Genomic DNA, 20,855 nt, shown 5'->3' with positions numbered 1-20,855 from the left:
ATACACCAGCACAAGCATAGAAAAATAACCAATCTGTATATTGGACCCTCTGCTTAGTACTGAGAAAGCTGGTTTGAAGCCAATAAAGTCAGGCCTATATGTGGAAATTGGCACCATGGATTATGGTTTATGGGGTATGCCTCCAAGGGCAACTCTGCACTTATCCTGTGGCTTCTGGCTTCCAAATTTTCTAGACACTTCCCTCTTGGGTAAAGGAATAAAAATTGGCTTACTTCCCTTGCAAACCATCCTTGGAGACTAAGTACTGCCTTGTCTTCTACTGAGAGATGACCATATTTTCGGTACCTGCCTTTCTTTGTGGGAGGTGTTTCCTCTGTTTACATAACAAAGGGGCTGTAGCAGAGATGGATGGAGCTGGACTTACAGCAGAACCAAGTCATGACAGCCTGTTTCTGCTTTGTTTTCAGCAATTTTCTGCCAGTTCTGGCCACCTCCCTTCCTCTGGAACATGCTGATTTCAGCAAGTCCAGCTCTGTCAGTTCTCCCTCCTGAGTCTATTGGTTTCTGATCATCTGATAATGCTTTGACCACACTCAGGACCCGTCTTTGTCCCTCCTCTTAACATACTTGCAGCTCAAACTAAATATTGCTGCCCGGGGGCCTCCTTCCAGCCTTAAATTTCAGCTCATCATCTTCAGCTGCCTTGGTCATGGCTCTGCTATTCTCCTTGATCCTTGGTGAGTATCTCTGCACCTGCTGGTTTAGGCTTCAGAGTTTTCTGGAACTTTGATTAGGAGAACTTTCTCCCTGCAAACCTGGAACAGATTTGGATGTTTTTCAAGGGTGAGCTTCTCCTTCCTTTCTACATTTGGTAACTAGTCTAATCCTTAAAAGCCACTTAATCCACACACATTTGTAATTCACTTTATCAGATTTTTTTCTATTTTCCTATATTTGTAATGACAAAGTAATGATAGTTTATCCCATTTCTCTTTTTACATAAATGTTCCTAAATGTACTATTAGTAAGAAGACAAATGAATGGGCACTGGGTAGCCGCAAGTAGAGCCAGGAAAGGAAGTAGAACTGCAAGACAATCACCTTTCATTGATCATATTGTCTGGTTTCCTCTGAAAAGTGTTTCATAGAATGTTTTTATATATATATATATAATTTTCTGCAGTTTCTCATTGCTTAGAGTAATCTAGAGATCAACCTAGTTAATCTGGTGATTGTGGAGCCAAGGACACCTGGTTTTCAATCCTGCCTTTTTGATTTCTTAGCTTTATGAATTCGTAGGTTACCACACCTCTCTGAAATCTTGCTCTCTCATCTATGAAGTGAGGATAAGATTACATTCCTCAGAGGTTTTTAGCAGTATTTTTTATAAGATAACTAATATAAAGCATCTAACAAGGCCTGGTAAGTCCCTACACTAATCAATCACATCCACTTTTATGTCTTGACCTAGTGCATCACCAAAGCCCACGCAAGCCTCTCAACTGGACACTTTTGTGTTCAATGTAAGGGACTGACCACATCTTAAACATCCATACAGCCCCCACACCACTCAACGGCTAGTCCTGCCCCTCATGGATATACTGCTGGGTCTTCCAGGCTCATCTGCACTTCCACCTGCTTCATGAAGCCTTTCTGGTCCATCCTTCTGCAGTTACCCACCCTACTGCAGAGCTTCCAAGTCACTTACTGGCTATATCACGTTTGCACCTACATATCAGGCTTGCCATGCTCACTTTCCTTCACATGTACACATGCTGGCGTGGGGGTTATGCAATTTTTCCCATTATGTATAATATAACCTTGAGTTTTGGACAGTTGCAGAGAAGGCCTCCTTGAGTCTGAGAGTGGCCACATTCTGAAGATTAAGGGAATGAGGGTAATGAGAAGTTACTTGGAAACCAAGAAAAGAAAATATTCCAGGGTAAACCACTGAACTACTTGAATCTGCCTGAAAAACTGTAGGCTGGAGGTCCAAAGATATTTGCTCCTTCCGAAAAATCCTATAAGATGGGGGAGGTGGGTGTTTTGCAGTTGAAAATGCATAGGCCTCAGGGACTCCTGAAGGTTACAGGGTTCAGGACTCTCTGCAGCATTAAGAGGGACCTTATGGAGAAAGGAATCCAAATATACAGAGATCCTGTAGGAAGAAACTCCCATGTGTTAAAGATAGTCTGGTGCTGGAATCTGGAGGTTTGGAACTACATATAGAGCTACTTTCTGAGCTATTCATCTAAATCAACTAAAACAGCCTGCAAACTGATGATGAGGTTTATAATTTTAAATGGTAGGAAAAAGAAAACAAAAGAAAAATAATATTTTATGGTGCATGAAAATGACAAGAAATTTAAATTTCAGTGTCTAATAAATAAAGGTTTAATGTAGCATAGCCATCCTTATTTGCATACATATATGTGACTGTCCTCAGGCTACAATGGCAGAGCTGACTGGTTGCAACGGACACTATATGGCCCACAAAACTGAAAATATTACTGTCTGGCCTTTTACAGTAAGAGTTTGCTTACCTGGTCTAAATGCTGTGCCAACGAACACAGGCATATCCTGCCCCTTTGCCCTACTTTCTGCACTGCCCACCGTGGCATCTTTATCTTCCCCAGCAAGTGCATCTTCCCAGTGGCCTCCAGCACTCTTTCTTATTGAGCCAAGAGGCTGCATCACCATACTTTTACTTCAGGCAGTAATAACCAATCAATCTAATTGACTAGAATAGGAAACCAATCTATCCACCACTGTGTGTGAAGGAAACAGGCCGAACCAGTTAGCTGTGGTAGAATTGGTCTCTGTGATTTCTAGCCAGTGTCCCTGTGTCCTTGGAGGATGGTCATCCCAGAAGAAAGTCCCAACAGGACTGACATTGGAGGTGCTGCATCTACCACTCTTATCTCACACGGTTCTGTGAAGGCTTTCTAGAGAGTCGTGTTCTTTGAATAAAGTCTTGGAAATTGACCTCACTCATTTCCTTCTTTCTTCACCAGCCATTTGCACCAGACCTGGATTCCTAGGTAAGATTTTTGGGGGTTTCTGAGAGGGAGGCTTCAAGCTCAGGAGAGGGGAAATTTTGAAGTTTCTTGAGCCACAGAGAAAGACTGGTTCAAAACAGGCCCAGCGTACTTCCTTTCTGGCTTCCTACCTCACCCACTCAGTCTTGTGTGGACAGATTTCCACCTCCACAATTTAGAAGGGTTTGGGTGGTTTATTCTGGCAGGGCACCTCTCCCCACTTGGTTTCTGTGGCCACTTGGCCAGCATCCAAGTCAGAGCTAGGTTCATTTCAGGTCTAGAATGTACTTCACTGCCTTATGGGCATACCTGAAAAATGAACTTCCTTTCGGTGTCTTCCTGTTTGGTTTCCAGCATATCCAGGTCCCCCTGCCAGGCTTAATGGTATCGTTGTTTGAATTAGAAATGTATTGTTGCTTGCAGCACATAGCTTGACCAGCAGAGTATAGGCTGGATTTCCTGCTCAGGCAGTCTTTGGGTAATGCACTAATTATAAACCCAAGGAAAGGGTGCACAGAGAGAGTGAGTTTATAGAAGGGGAGGCTACGGGTTGTGGATTATCAGTTTCTTGTATATTATCCCTCCAGTCTCCCTTTCTGCTTAATCACAGAGACTTTACCAGAGAGGGGCAGCCAGAAACATTGCTATTGGTATGAAGAATTCTATACCCTGACGGATGCAACCTTCCTGGGTTCTCATCTGGACATTCAGATTATTCTTTTCTCAGTCCTTCTGTTTCATCAAGCTGAATTTCTTGTTTTAAAAAAATTTGTTTTTTAATTTATTTCTTCTTTCCCTGAATTTCTTGCTTACTTATTTTTTGTTTTTTGGTTTTTTAAATTTATTTCTTCTTTCCCATGGCTATTTTAGTCTTCTACCCCATAGAAAATGAAAACTGATTAAAAATTGAGAATTTTGTAATCAGCAAGGAAAGAAATTATACTGTTAATCCTGATAGCTAGTATTTCCTGTAGTACGCAAAAATGCCAATCCAAACTCTAATCTCAGATACAATGACCCCAAAATTATTTATGGTTCACGCTACTCATGAAAATAAAAAACATTTTTGGGTAACTGCTCTTAAATTATATTTTTATCCAGATCTATGAGCCTTAAACTCAGTTGTGTGGAAATGAAAACTTTTCTTAGTTTTTTATGGTTTATATAAAAGTCTTATTTTTTTATGGTTAACTTTTAATTACTATCTATAGCCTCCATTTTTATATATTTTTTTCCCAAAAAAATTTAAGGAAGAAAAGGAAAGAAACAAAAAAACAAATGCATGAAATAAACATAAGCTTCCTGATGCAGTTTAAAATTAGCCAGATTAGAGTTTTCTCACTGAACTACTTCTCTTAGATTGATTCTAAACTCTGGGGAATTTGTGTGCAGTTGAGACAAGGCAGTCTGTGGGAAATCTGGTCCTCAGCAGTCATGTTCCATCCATGCATGCAATCTGGCTCATCCCATGTGAACCATGTTGGCCCTTATTAAGCTGTTCCTCTTCCAATAGGCCATAGACTTCCAGTCCAAATGTGACCTCTCCTGGTGCACCAGAACTCTCTCAGCTAACTGTCTCTCTCCATGTAAACATGGAAAATTCAGCCTCTGCTATATTGCTCTGAGGCTGCAAGAGGCTTGGTGGGATTGCCAAGCTTAATATAAGCTTCTTGAGGGCAGCAATGCTATCTCTCTTGTTCATAACTGTTCTCTGAGTTCACTAAAAAACAAACAAAACAGAAATATAGCACTCACCTAACAAGTGTTTGCTGTCTAATAGGCTCTTCCCTGGTCTCCCTACACAACCATCTCTACTCTCCTTGCATGTCTTGGTGGAAGGAAGAGAATTTCTGTTAGTCTTTTCTTTTTTTCTCTTTTTTCAAGATGGAGTGTCACTGTTGCCCAGGCTGGAGTGCAGTGGCATGATCTCGGCTCACTACAACCTCCAACTCCTGGGTTCAAGCAATTTCTGGCTAATTTTTGTATTTATTTATTTATTATTATTATTATTTTTTGGTAGAGACAGGGTTTCACCATGTTGTCCAAGCTGGTTTTAAACTCCTGACCTCAAGTGAGCCACTTGACTCAGCCTCCCAAAGTGCTAGGATTGCAGGCATGAGCCATCACACCCCACTTCTGTTAGTCTTTTCTACTTCCAGAGTTCTAGTCATGAAACTGAACCAAGTCCTAGATTTCTCACAACTTATCTGGAGATTCCGTGGATCCTCTCTTATGCTTCTAGTCCCTAGAATTAGATCAAACTCTTGGGGCTCTGAGACTCTGACTCTTCCCTTTCCCAGTACTCTGTATTTCTTCTGAGGTGGGCACTCGAACAAGGAACAAATTTCATAGGAAGCAGCAAGGATGGGCATGGATTGGCCACTGAGAGTGAGAGATAGTTAGGTTGTTCAACCTGAATTATAGACACTCTGCCTCAATCTGGCTGCCATGGAGAGAGACAGAGTCAAGGAGAAAAACACAACAGATATTCTCTTTACAGCTCTGTTCGGGCCTGGGGCTTCCTCTTTTGGACAATGTAGCCATAAGACCATCACTTTCATGAGGATGATTTTCCTCATCTGTGAAATAATGGGGTGGACTTTATGATCTCTTTAGGTCCTTCTGATTCTGACCTCTAGAGAATCTAAAACTCTGCTGGATCTTCAACCAACCTCTTTTCCTTAATCTTCAATCTGAAAATGCCAGCAGTCATGTCCAGGTATCTTGAAGTAGAATTTCTTGGCAGGGTACCATTAAGGCTGTAGCAGAACCAGAACTCAGAGATGGAGTTCTGAAGCTCCTCTTCCTCACCTTTTCTTCTGATCCCTCATTTCTAGTTCCTCAACACTCTACACCATTTGAATGGTGGAAGAGTCCCAGATTGACTGAGTACATGCCTAAGGACTCTCTGAGCTCCTCTCAGGCCTCTAGCTAACAACTTGTCTCTTTGTAGCGTCTCCATCTGGAGTGCGGTTGGTGGGGGGCCTCCACCGCTGTGAAGGGCGGGTGGAGGTGAGACAGAATGGCCAGTGGGGCACCGTGTGTGATGACGGCTGGGACATTAAGGATGTGGCTGTGGTGTGCCGGGAGCTGGGCTGTGGAGCGGCCAACGGAACCCCCAGTGGTATTTTATATGAGCCACCAGCAGAAAACGAGCAAAAGGTCTTCATCCAAGAGGTCAGTTGCACAGGAACAGAAGATACACTGGCTCAATGTGAGCAAGAAGAAGCTTACAATTGTTTACATAATGAAGATGCTGGGGCATTGTGTGAGAGTGAGTATGGCAGGGGCCCCGGACCACTTGCCAGCTGCCATACCCCTCGTGGCCACTCTTGTTTGTCTTCACTTCCCACCACAGACTTTCGTACAATGGCTAATCGGCCCCTCACTCCCCACATTTCATACTTTCCCAATTGTCAGTGCTGGAGATAAACAATATCTTCACCTAGAACTGCTATTTCTACTTGATTGACCAAATACTTTTATCTTAGTTTCAATCTATACGAGAACTTGTTTCTCTTGTTTACACACATGCCAACATACACACCACTAAACATTTGTTGAATAGAGTATCCTGTATCTGGAGCTGGGCATGGAGTTATGGGGGAAGAAATGAGCTCACAAAGTACAATGTATGCTTTTTAAAAAATAGTCTCAATTTTCCAGGAATTTATCTTCTAGTCAGGTAGACAGGAGATACTCATAGGAAACTAACACAATCTAATAGACAGGTGGATAGATGATAGAAAGATATATAGACAAACAGGTCTGTGTTCCTTTACTTCCCCCCGTATACTTGCTTTCTATGTATGAATAGTCTCTTCTCTTTTGTTCATTAGACAGCGATGTGACTGAGGAGGTAGTCCGTGACTCCTCTGTCTTTTTTTTGAGACGGAGTCTCGCTCTGTTGCCCAGGCTGTAGTGCAGTGGCCGGATCTCAGCTCACTGCAAGCTCTGCCTCCCGGGTTCACGCCATTCTCCTGCCTCAGCCTCCTGAGTAGCTGGGATTACAGGCGCCCGCCACCTCGCCCGGCTAATTTTTTTTGTATTTTTAGTAGAGACGGGGTTTCACCATGTTAGCCAGGATAGTCTCGATCTCCTGACTTCGTGATCCGCCCGTCTCGGCCTCCCAAAGTGCTGGGATTACAGGCTTGAGCTCGTGACTCCTCTTTCTTTGTCTCCCCACAGAATTTGTTTCTAGAGAAACAGTCACCTTTTGCCTTGACATTGAAGACTCAATCCTATTTTTTAGAAAGATTGAGGGTTGGGAGCACTAATCTGATATATTTAGTTTGCAACGCCAACAGTGAACCAAAAGGCATTTGGTGTTGGACATATCTTGTATGTTATTGAATTTATTTTTAAAAGTCTATACAAGATCTCTTGTGAGGATCAAATGACAAGTTGAATGTGAAAACAATTTGAAAAACTAAAATGCTACAGAAATGATAATGATTCAACTTGGAATTTGGAAATTACATTTTCTTCATTAATTCCCTCATTCATTCTTTCAGCAGGCATCTATGAGGCAGTGTTAAGCACTTTAGCATGCCTTGTACTGAACACCAAGAACTGAGAGATGTGTCCATTGGGCCCCCTTTACTGAGAAGACCATGTTCTGGCAGGGAACAGACACATTCTCTTTCTTTCCCTTCAGACCCAGAGATCCCTTTATCCCCAGTCCCAGAGAATGTCAGGCTGGCTGATGGCCCTGGGCGTTGCAAGGGACGCGTGGAAGTGAAGCATCAGAACCGGTGGTATAGTGTGTGCCAGACTGGCTGGAGCCTCCGGGCCGCAAAGGTGGTGTGCCGGCAGCTGGGATGTGGGAGGGCTGTACGGACTCAAAAACGCTGCAAGAAGCTTGCCCAGGGCCAAAGATCCATCTGGCTGAGCCAGATGTCATGCTCAGGACGAGAAGCAACCCTTCAGGATTGCCCTTCTGGGCCTTGGGGGAAGAGCACCTGCATCCATGATGAAGACACGTGGGTCAAATGTGAAGGTAATGCCTGTGCATCCAGAGACTAGGTTTATTCATGGATTTAATTATGTGAAATCTCATTCAAACAGTATTTACAAAGAGCTACTCATGCACCAAAGGACCATTGCAAACTTATTTAATTGGGCAGATAGCTAATTCCTTTGTTTTTGAAATGGATATAATGATACCCAATTTTGTATCTGAAAATGCTTTAAATATTAAGCACTATATTAATATGAACTCTTATTATTTTGAATTCTGTATTGTAAGAACAAGGTACATCTTTCTATATATCTGTTAAGTTCTTCAATTTTTAAAACTTATTAGAATGTCATTTATAAATATTAGATTTATAAAATAGATGGGGAAATGAAAAGATCCTTGTGAGGGAAGCCGAACTGTACAACAGGGTTTAGAACCTGATGGACAGCGAGAGAAGGAGCTCTAATCACAGAAATACAGGTGGAGAGTTTCAAATGTACTTATGGGGGTGGTGAGGATGTAGATGATCTTATTGGCCAGTTGCAGTGGCTCACACCTATAATACCAGCACTTTGGGAAGCCAAGGTGGGAGGAGCACTTGAGCCCAAGAGTTTGAGACTAGACTGAGCAACATACGTAGAACCCTGTCTCCTAAAAAATAAAAAGAAAAACTGAGCTTGGTGGCATGCACCTGTAGTCCCAGCTACTCAGGAGGCTGAGGTGGGAGGATCACTAGGGCCCTCGAGGTTGAGGCTGCAGTGAGCAGTGATCACACCACTACATTCCAGCCTGGGCAACAGAGTGAGATGATATCTCAAAACAAACAAACAAAGAATACAAAATGAAAAAATTTTAAAAATAAATGATTTATTTTTTCTCCTTTCCCTTCCTGTCTCCAACCCCTGACTTCCTCCCCCATCCTGCAGATCCCTTTGACTTAAGACTAGTAGGAGGAGACAAGCTCTGCTCTGGGCGACTGGAGGTGCTGCACAAGGGCGTATGGGGCTCTGTCTGTGATGATAATTGGGGAGAAAAGGAGGACCAGGTGGTATGCAAGCAACTGGGCTGTGGGAAGTCCCTCTCCCCGTCCTTCAAAGACCGGAAAAGCTATGGCCCTGGGGTTGGCCGCATCTGGCTGGATGATGTTCGTTGCTTAGGAGAGGAGCAGTCCCTGGAGCAGTGCCAGCACAGATTTTGGGGATATCACGACTGCACCCACCAGGAAGATGTGGCTGTCATCTGCTCAGGTAAGTCCTACAGATGAAGAGTTCACAAAGGCTGTCAAGGAGGATGATAAAGGAAGAGGAAATGGTGGGGGTGTACTCTGGGGAAAAGGGTGTCTCCACAAGCACCATGAAGCTGCTCATAGTCATCACCTGCTCTGTGAGTACTTCCAGGGATATGGCTGGAAGTCCAGGTCCTGTGGTAGGTTTTATTCCTGGGGCTGGTGGGTAGAGGTAGGGCTGACACTATACAGGTATTGATTGTGAGAACATACAGGTATTGAATGTAAAAACAAGAGGTGTTCTGAAAATTATTTGATCAACGTCTTTATATTAAACATAAAGTGAAAGTTGGAGAAACTAAGCAACTCTTCAAAATCATTAAAATTGCTTTCAAATCATATAGCAGAACCATAATAAACAGTCTTTACTCTCAACCCAAGGTTATTCTCTTAGATGACCCTAACCTTGAAACTCTAAGTTAAACTATGAAAGATGGTTCTACCTCATTCTATTTGCCATCACTCCTAGATTTTAAATTAGTCTGTGAGAGTGGAACTATGGTAGGGGGCTTTTTGAGAATGCCCATGAGAGAGTCTTATCAGAGAGACCACAATACCAGCCCTGAACTATAGACTTCTTCAGGGGATTGAAGGAAGAAGCCCTGTCCCAATTTGGTTAAAAAATGCAAGTGCAGCCCCTGGGTGGCTGACTCAAAAGAGCCTGGGGTCTGAAGCCCCACTGTGTAATCCATGCGGGGCTACTTGGTTAAACCACTGACTCCGGAACTAGATAAGAACTGACAGTTGATCAAGGAATATGGGAAGCAGTTAGTGCCCAGAGATGAATAAATTTAGCTGCAGGAGGCTAGGGTTTGACCCTGCTGCTGCTACTTTGAAGCTGTGTAATGTTAATCACTTAACTCCTCTGAACCTAAGTGTTTTCATGGGTAAAATAGAAAGACGCTTGTCCAGTTTACCTCAAAGACTTTGTGATTATTTGAGGATAAGATATGTTAATAGATATCAGTACTGTTTGTGACGCACATGGAGCTAGCTGAGTAAGTCCCTGGGATACTGCACCAGGTTCTGGCCTGGCTCACATCAGTGTGGGATCTGTACATAGCTTAGCTCTTTTTCCTGTGTTGAGCCCCAGACTTCTCCCTTAGCTAATGTGAGTTTCAAGTGAGTAATTCCTTCCTGGCCTTATACCCATCCTTACTGCATTTTCCTCTTCTCTTTACAGGATAACATCCTGGTGTTCTTGATGCTTGACCTGGCCCCACTAGCCCTGCCTGCCCTCTGCTTGTTCTCCTGAGCCCTGATTATCCTTGTACTCATTCTGGGGCTCAGGCTTGAGCCACTACTCCCTCATCCCCTCAGGAGTCTGAATACTGGGCTTATGCCTTGTTCTCAGGGACAAGCAGCCCCCATTGCTGCCTGTAGATGTGAGCTGTTGAGTTCCCTCTTGCTGGGGAAGATGAGCTTCCGCGTGTCCTGTGCTCACTTCTGACCCCTTGACGTTGGTTCTGGCCTTTCATGCCTCTTCCCAAGCTGCCTGGAATCCTCAGACCTGTCACTTTGACCGAATGTACAGACCATTACTAAGGCAAGATCTATGTCTGCAAACAACATTAAAGAAATGAAACAATGAAAGGAACATTTGAAGGAAAATGTGGGTAGACATTTTCTTGAAACTTGGGGGAAAGCTTAGAATTCTTTTGATTGAACTACTTTTTTTTCTCCTCAAGTTTCAGGTGATCATAATAGCAACACCTCACTATTCTGTTACTTCTTAGTGTAAGTAGACAATTCTTTCAGGAGCAGAGCAGTGTCCTATAATCCTAGACCTTTTCATGACACTTAAAAACGATGTTTCATCCTCTGATTGCCCCAGTAAAAATCTTTGTTGTCCATCCCTGTACGACCTGCCAATATGGCTGACGTTTAATGAGAAGGATGTCAAAGATACATTTTACTTTATTCAAATAAAAATAATTGGTTACTGGGAAAAGGTCAAGAAAGAGGCAGAAAGAGGTCAGAGAGGGATAAAGTTGTGTCTTATGCCAAGCAAAGTGAAAAATATCATTTTCACTTTATCAACTGAGTCTTTGGGGCCTGTAAGCTTGAGGCAAGACAGAAATAAGAGAATCAAGATTTGATTGTAAAAATTGACAACTTTAGACTCTGACGCTAGACTGAGTACTTATTATATGGCTACATTTACACATTTACACTTATCTAATAAATCAGATTTCACAGTCTCAACAGTTGCTTCTCTGTGTGATAGGCTCTTTCTGCACATGGAGAAGCAGCTGTGTCAGATTCTCCACGGCAGTCTCCCATACAGGGTTAAGTAGAAGAGAACTTTCCAGCAAATACAACCATATGTGTAAAAAGCTGTCCTCTGGGTGTGGAACTGTCTCCCAGTCTATTTCTGCTCCAGCCTGTGTTCCCAAAGTCAGTTCTGCTGCTCCTGCACTTCAGGCTAACACATCTCTGATAAGCCAACTCTAATGCCATGCCTGTATCTGACATATTTTTGCTTTTTCTTCTAACCAATGTGTTTATGTTTCTAACCCAGATCACAGTGGTCTCTGGCTCCTTACTCAATTAACTCTGCCAAAACAGTTCAACAGTCAAGGAAAGACAGAGAGTAGGAGGAGGGGTGCAGTGGGACGGGAGGAGAATGGGAGGGAGAGAGCCCAACACTTGGCTGGGAGTCCGGAGGCAAAACTCTGATTCCCTAAGTCACTACCTGTCCTAGAGGATTCATTCTTAAGGCACTAGATTTTAATGAAGGATGAAAAAACACTGAAGAGAGAATGAATTTCTGACATTGTAAAGCTGAAATGGTGGAATAACTGGGTCCTCTGAAAAAAGAGTCCCTAAGGAAATGCATGGAACTGATACTATTTGCTGACAGACTTGTCCGTTCATTAGGTTCAGGGCATGCTTGTCATGTTTACTCTGCATTATTCAGATAGGAAATGTAAGACAGATTGCCTACAGAAAGAGCTAGACTCTTGAATACTGGCTATGGGATCCCATGACTGCTAATGACACTGGAGTGTGTTTCTGTATCCTAACCCGTGGTTCCATTGTAGTTCAATTTGTTTAATAAATATTTAAAAGCTAGCAGAGGAAAATAGGTAGAGAAACCTAGCTTCAGAGAAGGGAAGAAAATGCTCTACCACATGGATCAGAGAATCAGAGGAAGCCCTTCCACAGAAATATATGAGTAAGAATGAAACAGATGCTCAGAGGGGAACATAGATGAAACACACAGAAAACCCAGAAAGTATTTTTGGTTTCTCATTTTTGTCTCTTCCTGGGGTCAAATGGCATTCCTGGCCTTTGGTTCTGTGACAAACTTCTATATTGTACATAATAATTTTTTTTGAAGTTTTTGGTTGACTTATGTTGGTTTTTGTACTTCCAACCAAAAGAACGCCAGATAATATATTTATTTTAAATTCATAAAATGATAATTCATTAATTTTTTGTAAGGCTGAGTAGCTAAACCTAGTTATTACTAATGAATAGACTCTCATTGCATTTGTAAAATCATGTTTATGGATCTGAAAAGATAAGGACTGGGGCTATAAACACAGGCCTATATCTATTTCTATTACTCCAAGATATTACTTTTGTGTGGACCTGGTTGTATAAATGCCCAATAATTCTTTTACAAAGGTGACATTTAAAGCTCATGGCCTCCGCATTAAAACACAGATCAGTTAAAGGTCTAGTGAAGGTGGTTTATAGAAGATAGGCAAATCAGAACTGATAGCGATTCATGCTTCCTGTTTCCTCTGTTGGAAAAGCCCTCTTCGACTTTGTTACCTGATGAACTTTCAATTATTCTCAATGTCTCATTTCTCTGTTAAAACGTAATTTAAATCAGGTTATAACCCTGCTAAAGGGCCTTTGAGAGCTTCTCATTGCACACGAGTTAAATGTAAACTTCTTACTTTGACTTAAATGCCTGTGCGTAATCTGGTCCTTGCCTACTCCTCCAACCTCATCTCATGCTACTCTTGTCCTCTAACAACACATTCCCTCCACATGGGCTTTCTCTCCTTTCCTCTAATGCATCAGATTTACTCAATTGTGGTAAATCTTCCAGAGGAGCAGAGTTTTTGGAGAGCAGCTATCAGAAGCTTTGTTTAGACATGTTAAGTCTGATACCTATTAGATCTCCATGTGGAGATAAAAGTTTAGAGGAGTGGTCTGGGCTTGGATACATAATCTGGGAAACCATTGCACATACATAGTATTCAAAGTCATTAGACTAAAGAATTTCAGTCCCAAGAAAATGAGTGAGACAGAAAAGGAGAGGAGATCCAAGAACAGAGCCTCAGAGAACCAACATTTAATCCAACATTTAGCTTGGATTGCCTTGAAACGAGGATTTAGGTGCAGATTTTTTATTAGGTCATAATTTCAGGAAACACTTGTGAGAGACTGAGGAAAGTTAGTAGGAAAGAAATAAAATCCAATAAAGTGAGCATGAATAAGTTGGTTACTGCTAGGGGCAACTGAGTCTCCATCTCACTGGGGGTCTTCTGAGGCACTGTGTAAAAATTATTTCAAAATATTCTCATCAAGGAATGAGTAAGCTGAAGTATTTATCTACCAAATCTCATATCCCATTGATTGAGAGTTGCTCCTGCTGGTGTTAAACCTTGTGTATGGGCTGAGTGAACTCCTGAGTAACACTGAAAATTACAGGTAGAAAAGCTAAGACACATGGACACTTGAGTAGGGAAGCTGTCAGCATGCATAAGACCTGTCCATCACAGGTGTAGAAGACAGTGAAGTAGGAGTAAACATGAGACTGGTATATTTAAACCAAATGAAGAAAGTGTTTCAACAAGGAGATATGTATTGACTGCGTTGTTGGACCAAGTAAGATGAATTGACTATTGGGTTTGACACCATGAAGTCTACATTTTCTAGATGCACCCTAGAGGTACTCCCCTCTGAGGTCCCACTGTCTTCCTAGGGCATTGCAAGGAAATGAGTCTTAAGTTGTTGCTCCACATAGAACCCAGAACCACTCAATCACTCCTCCTCCACTTACTCTTCATTTCTTCCCTTCCTCCATCAAAGGTTAATTTGAGTTATACTGTGAAATGGTTGAGGCAGAAGCCAAATATAAACCTTCTTCTGGGTTCTAGAAAAAATGGGACATGAGGAAGAGCTAATAAAGTTGCAATGATAATAAACTAGAAGTGATAATGGCACTTTTAACTATTCTACTATGGGAATTTGCAACTAAGTTATGCTTGCCTCTGGACCCCACCTTATGCTGCCTACCCAGATACCTCTGGTTGGGCTCTGTCTTGGTTATTTTTCTCCTCCTTAATACTTTCCCTGAAACTATCTGTGATGATTAATTCTGTACGTTCATTTCACGGAGTCATGGGGTGTCCATATATTTGGTTAAACATTATTTTTAGGTGTGTCTGTGAAGATGTTTCCAGATGAGTTAGTATTTGTATCAGTAGATTGTGTAAAGCATGTTGCATTTACTAGTGTAGGTCAGCATCATTTAATCTGCTGAGTGCCTGAATAGAAGAAAAACACAGAAGAAGGGAGCATTTACTGTCTACATGACTGCATGAGATGAACATTGATCTTCTTCTGCCCTTGGACTGGGGCTTATACTTGGTGCCCCTGATTCTCAGGCCTTCACAGTTGGATCAGAACTTACATCAGGTCTAGTTCTCAGGCCATCAGACATAGTCTGGAACTACACCACCACCTTTCTTGTGTCTCCACATTACACACAGCAGATTCCCAGCCTCCATAATTGTATGTACCAATGTTAAATAAATTGTAACACACACATACACACACACACACACACCCCATTTGTTCTGTTTCTGTGAAGAACTCTGACAAAATACAGATTTTGGTACTGAAAGAGATTCTAGAGGAATGGAATTTTAAGGATAAATTTTCTGAATTGGTTATGGGGTTTCTAAAATTGGCTCTATAATCTGATTAGATATAAAAATCATGGTAACTTTATTTACAATAATAAAGATAGCACTGTTTGTTCATGGCTTGAATTGGTAATAAAGATACAAAAATATACACATTAGATATTCCTAATCAACCACTCATAAGAAGCAAGAAGCTGAGTGACTATGTTTATGACACTTTCAAACATTTTTGGAAAACTAACAAATGCAATGAGATTAGCTGGTTACTCTTAATACTACTGGACAAAGTGGTGAAAGAAAGAGATGAGCTCAGGGATTTGAATTCACAGCTCAATTACCACATTAGTCACCTGAAAATTTTATATGCGCTCTGAAGGGAGACCCTTATCTCCTGTAGCTACAGAGTTGAGATTACTGAAAATCAAATGCTGGATTTTAATTGTGCAACTGGCTAAACTACAAAACAATTTAACCCCCTGGAACTTCAGCATATCTACCATTAAAGTGCAGGCATTGATTGGGAAATAATGAGATCCTGTAAGTTAGGATGGGGATGTGTGAGAAAACTCTAAGGGAGCCTAACCACACCTGGCAGAGTGGTATCCACACCCAGAGGTACTGGCCTCTCTGTTCCATCTGAGGGACTAAACTTGCATTGCCTGAGGAAACTGTATGGCCTCCCCAGAGTCATAAAAGACAATGTTGATTCTCCTCAGGACCCACTCCTTCCCTCCTACCACTTTTCTTTGATTGTAGATCTATAACTATACTCACATTGCAACAGGCCTCTAAAGGTGAATATAAATTTTGACCTATGAGGAAGTCACACTACACTCCAAAAGAACTGCTTGAGTTTTTCTAATTCAAACAGACAGAAATCTAGGGAACACATGTGGGAATGAATACTAAAGGTATAAGATAATGATGAAAGGAACCTAAGTTTGATTAGGCATAATTTATTGATATGGGCTTACAAAGTATATATTCATTCTTTAATCTTGCAGCTCAGGAAGGTGAAAAGGGCTCTCGCAGTTTGTTTGGTTAGTAGGACAAAACGTGGAACAAAAGGTGGCCCACAAAGAGTGAGGCAGCACACACTGCCTTGGTTTAATGTAGAAGAAGAGATTCAATGACTTAGGGAAAGTGGACTGTTAAAGAGGTTTTATCATTTAAGACCTACTTACACATACTAGAATGGTTCGGAAGACATACATTTTATCATTAGCTGTGAGAAATAAATTTCTGAGGGGAGCCCTGGCATCTGAAAAATGGTCATCACTCTTCTCTGTAGGTTGGCCTTGCAGTGGAAATTGCAGTCACTGAATTGGGAATCAAAATGCAATAGGAGCAATTGGATCCCAGGATGGCAGGGGCCAAGTGATAGCATTTAACTGCCAAAGGCTATGTAGGTGTGGTTACCAAAGTGGACAACAAAGTCAAAGCAACCATCAGAATAATCTGACTCACAGAGACCTATGACACTGACTAGATCATCATGTGTTTCTGGAATTGAAGTAGACAGGAAGCCTACTAATTTCTTACTTGATCTATATAAACAGAAACATTTTAGGTCTAGCAAACAACAGTCTAACCTAAATCATAGAAACAGAGAGTCACAGTCCTCAATCAATTTCTAGAGTCGAGCCAATTTACAAAGCTAGAACCTCCTGAACGAAGGAAAGGGCAGGTCCCTTTGAGGAAGAACACCAGTACAATACCAAAAATTTGTTAGTAATCTTTCTCTAAAGCCTCTCCAAAGGGACCTATAGCCTTTTTCCAGGATAATTGTGCACCGGAGAAAAGAGAATAATCAGACTTCTTGGGGACTATTGGATTCTGGCCCTAATTCATTCTGAATAAAGAAGACCCAAAACATAATTGTGCTCCAGAAGTCAGAGTAGGAGCTTATGAAGTTCAGGTGATCAATGGAATTTTAGCTGAGGTCTGCCTCACATTGGGTCCAATGGGTCCCTGAACCCATCCTGTGGTTATAACCCCAGTTCCGGAATACATAATTGAAATAGGTATACTCAGCAGCTGACAAAGACCATACATTGTTTCTCTGACCTGTGGAATGAGGCTACTGTGATGGTAAAGTCCAAGTAGAATCCAATAGTACTGCCTCCACCTAGAAAAATAGTAAGCTAAAAACAAGACTGCATTCTTGGAAGAATTGCAGAGATTTGTGACACCACTAAGGATGCAGGGGTAGTGATTCCTACAACAATTCTGTTTAACTCACCTATTTGGCCTGTGCAGAAGACAGATGGGTCCTAGAGAATGCCAGTGGATTATCATAAGCTTAACCATGAGGTGACATGAATTGCGCTGTTGTACCAGATACGGTTTCGTTGCTTAAGCAAATTAACACATCCCCTCATACCTGGCATATAGCTACTGATCTGGAAAATGCCCCTTTCTCCATCTCTGTCAATAGGGCTCACCAGAAGCATTTTGCTTCCAGCTGGCAAGGCTAGCACTACATTTTCACTGTCCTACCTCAGGAGCATTTCAATTTTCCAGCCCTATATCATGACATACTTCACAGAGATTTTGAGTGTCTGCCTCTTCCACAAGATATAACACTGGTCCATTACATTGATGACATTATGCTGATTGAATCTAATGTGTGAGAAGTAGCAGCTGCTCTAGACTTATTGGTAAGACATTTTTGTTTCAGAGGGTGGGAAATAAATCTGAAAATAATTTAGGGGCCTTGTACCTCAGTGATATTACATGAAGAGGCGGTTAAAATATCCACAATCTCCACTCCTGCTACACTGCCTTCTCTCTCCCAGCCTGTACCTGTGGCTTCATGGGGAGTTCCCTCCAATCAGTTGACAGAGGAAGAGAAGACTCTCTGGCCTGATTTATAGATGGTTCTACATAATATGCAGTCACCACGTGAAAGTGGACAGCTGTAGCACATTCCTGAGACATTCCTAAAAGACAGTGGTGAAAAAAAAATCTTCAGTCAGCAAAACTTAAAGTAGTGCACCTGGTTGTGTACTTTACTTGGAAGGAGAGATGACCTGAAGTGCAACGCTACAGAAATTCTTGGGCTGTGGGCAAGTTTGGCTGGATGGTCAGAGACTTGAAAGAAAGATGACTGGAAGTTTGGTGAATAAGGAAATTTTGAGATGGGATATGTAGATAGACCTCTTTGAATGAACAAAATAAATGTGAACATATTTGGGTTCCATGTAAATGCTCACCAAAGGGTGACCTCAGCAGAGGAGGACTTTAATCATCAAGTGGATAAAATGACGCATTCTGTGGAAGTGGGTGAGCCCCCTTCCCCAGCCAACCCTGTTGTGGCCCAATGGGCTCATGAACAAAGTGGTCATGGTGGAAAGATGGAGTTAATGCAGGGGCTCAGCATCATGAGCTTGCACTGTCCAAGGGCAACCTGGCTACAGCCACCTTGGAGTGCTTAATATGCCAGCAGTGGAGACCACGCTGAGTCCCTAATATGGCACTACTTCCCGGAGTAATCAGCCAGTTACCAGGTGGCAGGTTGACTACATGGGACCACTTCCATCATGGAAGGGGTAGTGTTTTGTCCTTACTGGAATAGACACTTACTCTGGATATAGATTTGTCTTTACTACACACAATGTTGTCTCTATTAAAGATAATAATTAAAAAATTAGTTGGGTATGATAGTGCGCTCCTGTAGTCCAAGCTACTCAGAAGGCTAAGGCAGGAGGATCACTTGAGCCTGGCAGGTTGAGGCTGTAGCGAGACATGATCATACCACTGCACTCGAGCCTGGGTCACAAAGTGAGACCCTGTCTCAAAAAAAAAAAAAAAAAAAAAGCATTAGCCATATGAGAAAAAAATGATTAATTGGGCTTTACCAAAATTAGATAATTCTGATCCCTTTTCTGTTTTTGTTTTTTGACAAAAATTGGACAAGCAGCCTTATGAATAAATAGGAGAATAATATGAAGAGACATTTCAAGGAAGAAAATATACAAAGGGCTAATAAACATATGAGAAATGTTTAGCTTTATTGGCCAACAAAAGATGCAAATTAAACTCATAAGATATCTCTACACATGCATTGAATTGGCTTAAAAAAAGAAGTTGGAGAGGATATGGAGAAACTGGAATTCAGACTGCTGGTGGGAATGTAAAATAGCAAAAATCACGTAGGGAAGTAATTTAAGTTTATTGAAAAGATAAGCATATTCTCACTCAATAATTCCACACTGGAATATTTACCCAAAATTTTGTACATGAGTGTTTATAGCAGCTTTATTCATACTACATGGATGAATCTCAAAAATATTATGCCAAAGGAAAGAACTTAGAAACAAAAGAGTAAATATTATATGTTTCAATTTATAGGAAATTCTAGAAAAGGCAAATCAAATCTATAGAAAGCAGATGGAGAGTTACCTAGTTCTGGGAGGTTTGGGGTGACTGGGAAGGCACACAAGGAAACCTGTTGAGATGATGGAAATGTTCTAGATCATAACAGTGACTGCATTTACATCAGTGTGTATGTTTGTCAAAAATCATTGAATTACATACTTATGATGGGTTCATTTCCATGTGTATTAATTATAATTCAATAAGCTGATTTTTAAGAAAGAGAACTATAAACAAAATATTGAGAGTGGTAGTTACTTCTGGAGAGTACACAAGGAGTGGATTAGAAAAGGCACACTGAAATAGATGCAATACTATCATATTAGTTATGTTCAGGTTCTTAAACAGTCTGGGGATAGGCTCATGGTTTTTCATTTCATCATAGTATTTCACAATTTATATTCATGTTACTTTTTTGTGTGCATGCATGAACTATCACATTATAAAAACAGAAGTGTGAGAGAGCTTAACAAATAATGTTACAGCCTTTACATCTGTGGAGGAGGAAACACATTTTAATCTGAACAGCTTGTGAAGGCACTGGAGCAAGACACACAGGAAGAGATGTGATGTGAATCAACCTAAGGCCCCAACAACAGATGAATCCATAAAGAAAATGTGGTATATGCAACGGAATACCATTCAGCCATACAAAATGAAATCCTGTCATTTGTGACAACATGAATGAACCTGGAGGACATCATATTAAGTGAACTAAGCCAGACACAGAAAGACAAATACCACATGACCTTACTTATATGTGGAATCTGAAAAAAATAAGAAGTTGATATTACGGAGGTATAGCATAGAATAACATTTATCAGACACTGAGGAGGGAATGGGGAGGGAAGAGAGAGAAAGATTGGTCAACGGGTACAAGGTGACAATTCGATAGGAGGAATAACGTTTGGTGTTTTATTGCACAGCAGGGTGACTATGGTTAATAGTAAGATATTATATATTACAAAATAGCTAGGAAAGAGGCTTTGAATGTTTTTACCACATAGAAATGAAAACTGCACAAGACAATGGATATGCCAACCACCCTGATTTGATCATCACTGTGCAACATATATATGTATTATACTACAGCGTCAAATTGTGCCCCATAAATATGTACAATTACAATGTGTCAATTAAAACATTAAAAACCCAACAGATTAAAAGAAAAAGAGAGAGATGAAACAGCACGGTGTATGCAAAAACAACTTTACACCCTGGATTTAGAGGGCTCTACATTCTCTTTCAGGAGAAATTTTTGCATTGATCCTGAAACTTTACACTAAGCAAGCGTATCCCCACACAGGCTTTCCCAAGCCAATAAATAAATCTATGGGATACCTA

The 20,855-nt window shown here is 41.3% G+C and overlaps 1 protein-coding gene across 1 annotated transcript; it reads left to right on the top strand.

Annotated features, from left to right (window-relative positions):
- Window positions 1–433: 433 nt before the first annotated feature.
- Window positions 434–10,854, top strand: CD5L (CD5 molecule like). The gene is made up of 6 exons (XM_009184042.2): window positions 434–698; window positions 2,975–3,001; window positions 5,952–6,272; window positions 7,656–7,997; window positions 8,885–9,205; window positions 10,427–10,854. Exons 1-6 carry the CDS (start codon window positions 671–673, stop codon window positions 10,429–10,431), a joined length of 1,044 nt encoding a protein of 347 aa, XP_009182306.2. The 5' UTR covers window positions 434–670; the 3' UTR covers window positions 10,432–10,854.
- Window positions 10,855–20,855: the final 10,001 nt, after the last annotated feature.

The sequence above is a fragment of the Papio anubis genome, chromosome 1 (genome assembly GCF_008728515.1).
Source record: "Papio anubis isolate 15944 chromosome 1, Panubis1.0, whole genome shotgun sequence".
NCBI lineage: Eukaryota > Metazoa > Chordata > Mammalia > Primates > Cercopithecidae > Papio > Papio anubis.
The sequence above is the reverse complement of the archived record's forward strand: the minus strand, read 5'-3'. Positions and strand labels throughout refer to the sequence as shown.

Bases quoted from the DNA above. Each gene is read 5' to 3' on its own strand.
- CD5L (XM_009184042.2), top strand. From the start codon at position 671: ATGGCTCTGCTATTCTCCTTGATCCTTG. The intron at 699-2,974 runs GTGAGTATCTCT...TTTCTTCACCAG, and splicing joins GCTATTCTCCTTGATCCTTG to CCATTTGCACCAGACCTGGA. The intron at 3,002-5,951 runs GTAAGATTTTTG...GTCTCTTTGTAG, and splicing joins CACCAGACCTGGATTCCTAG to CGTCTCCATCTGGAGTGCGG.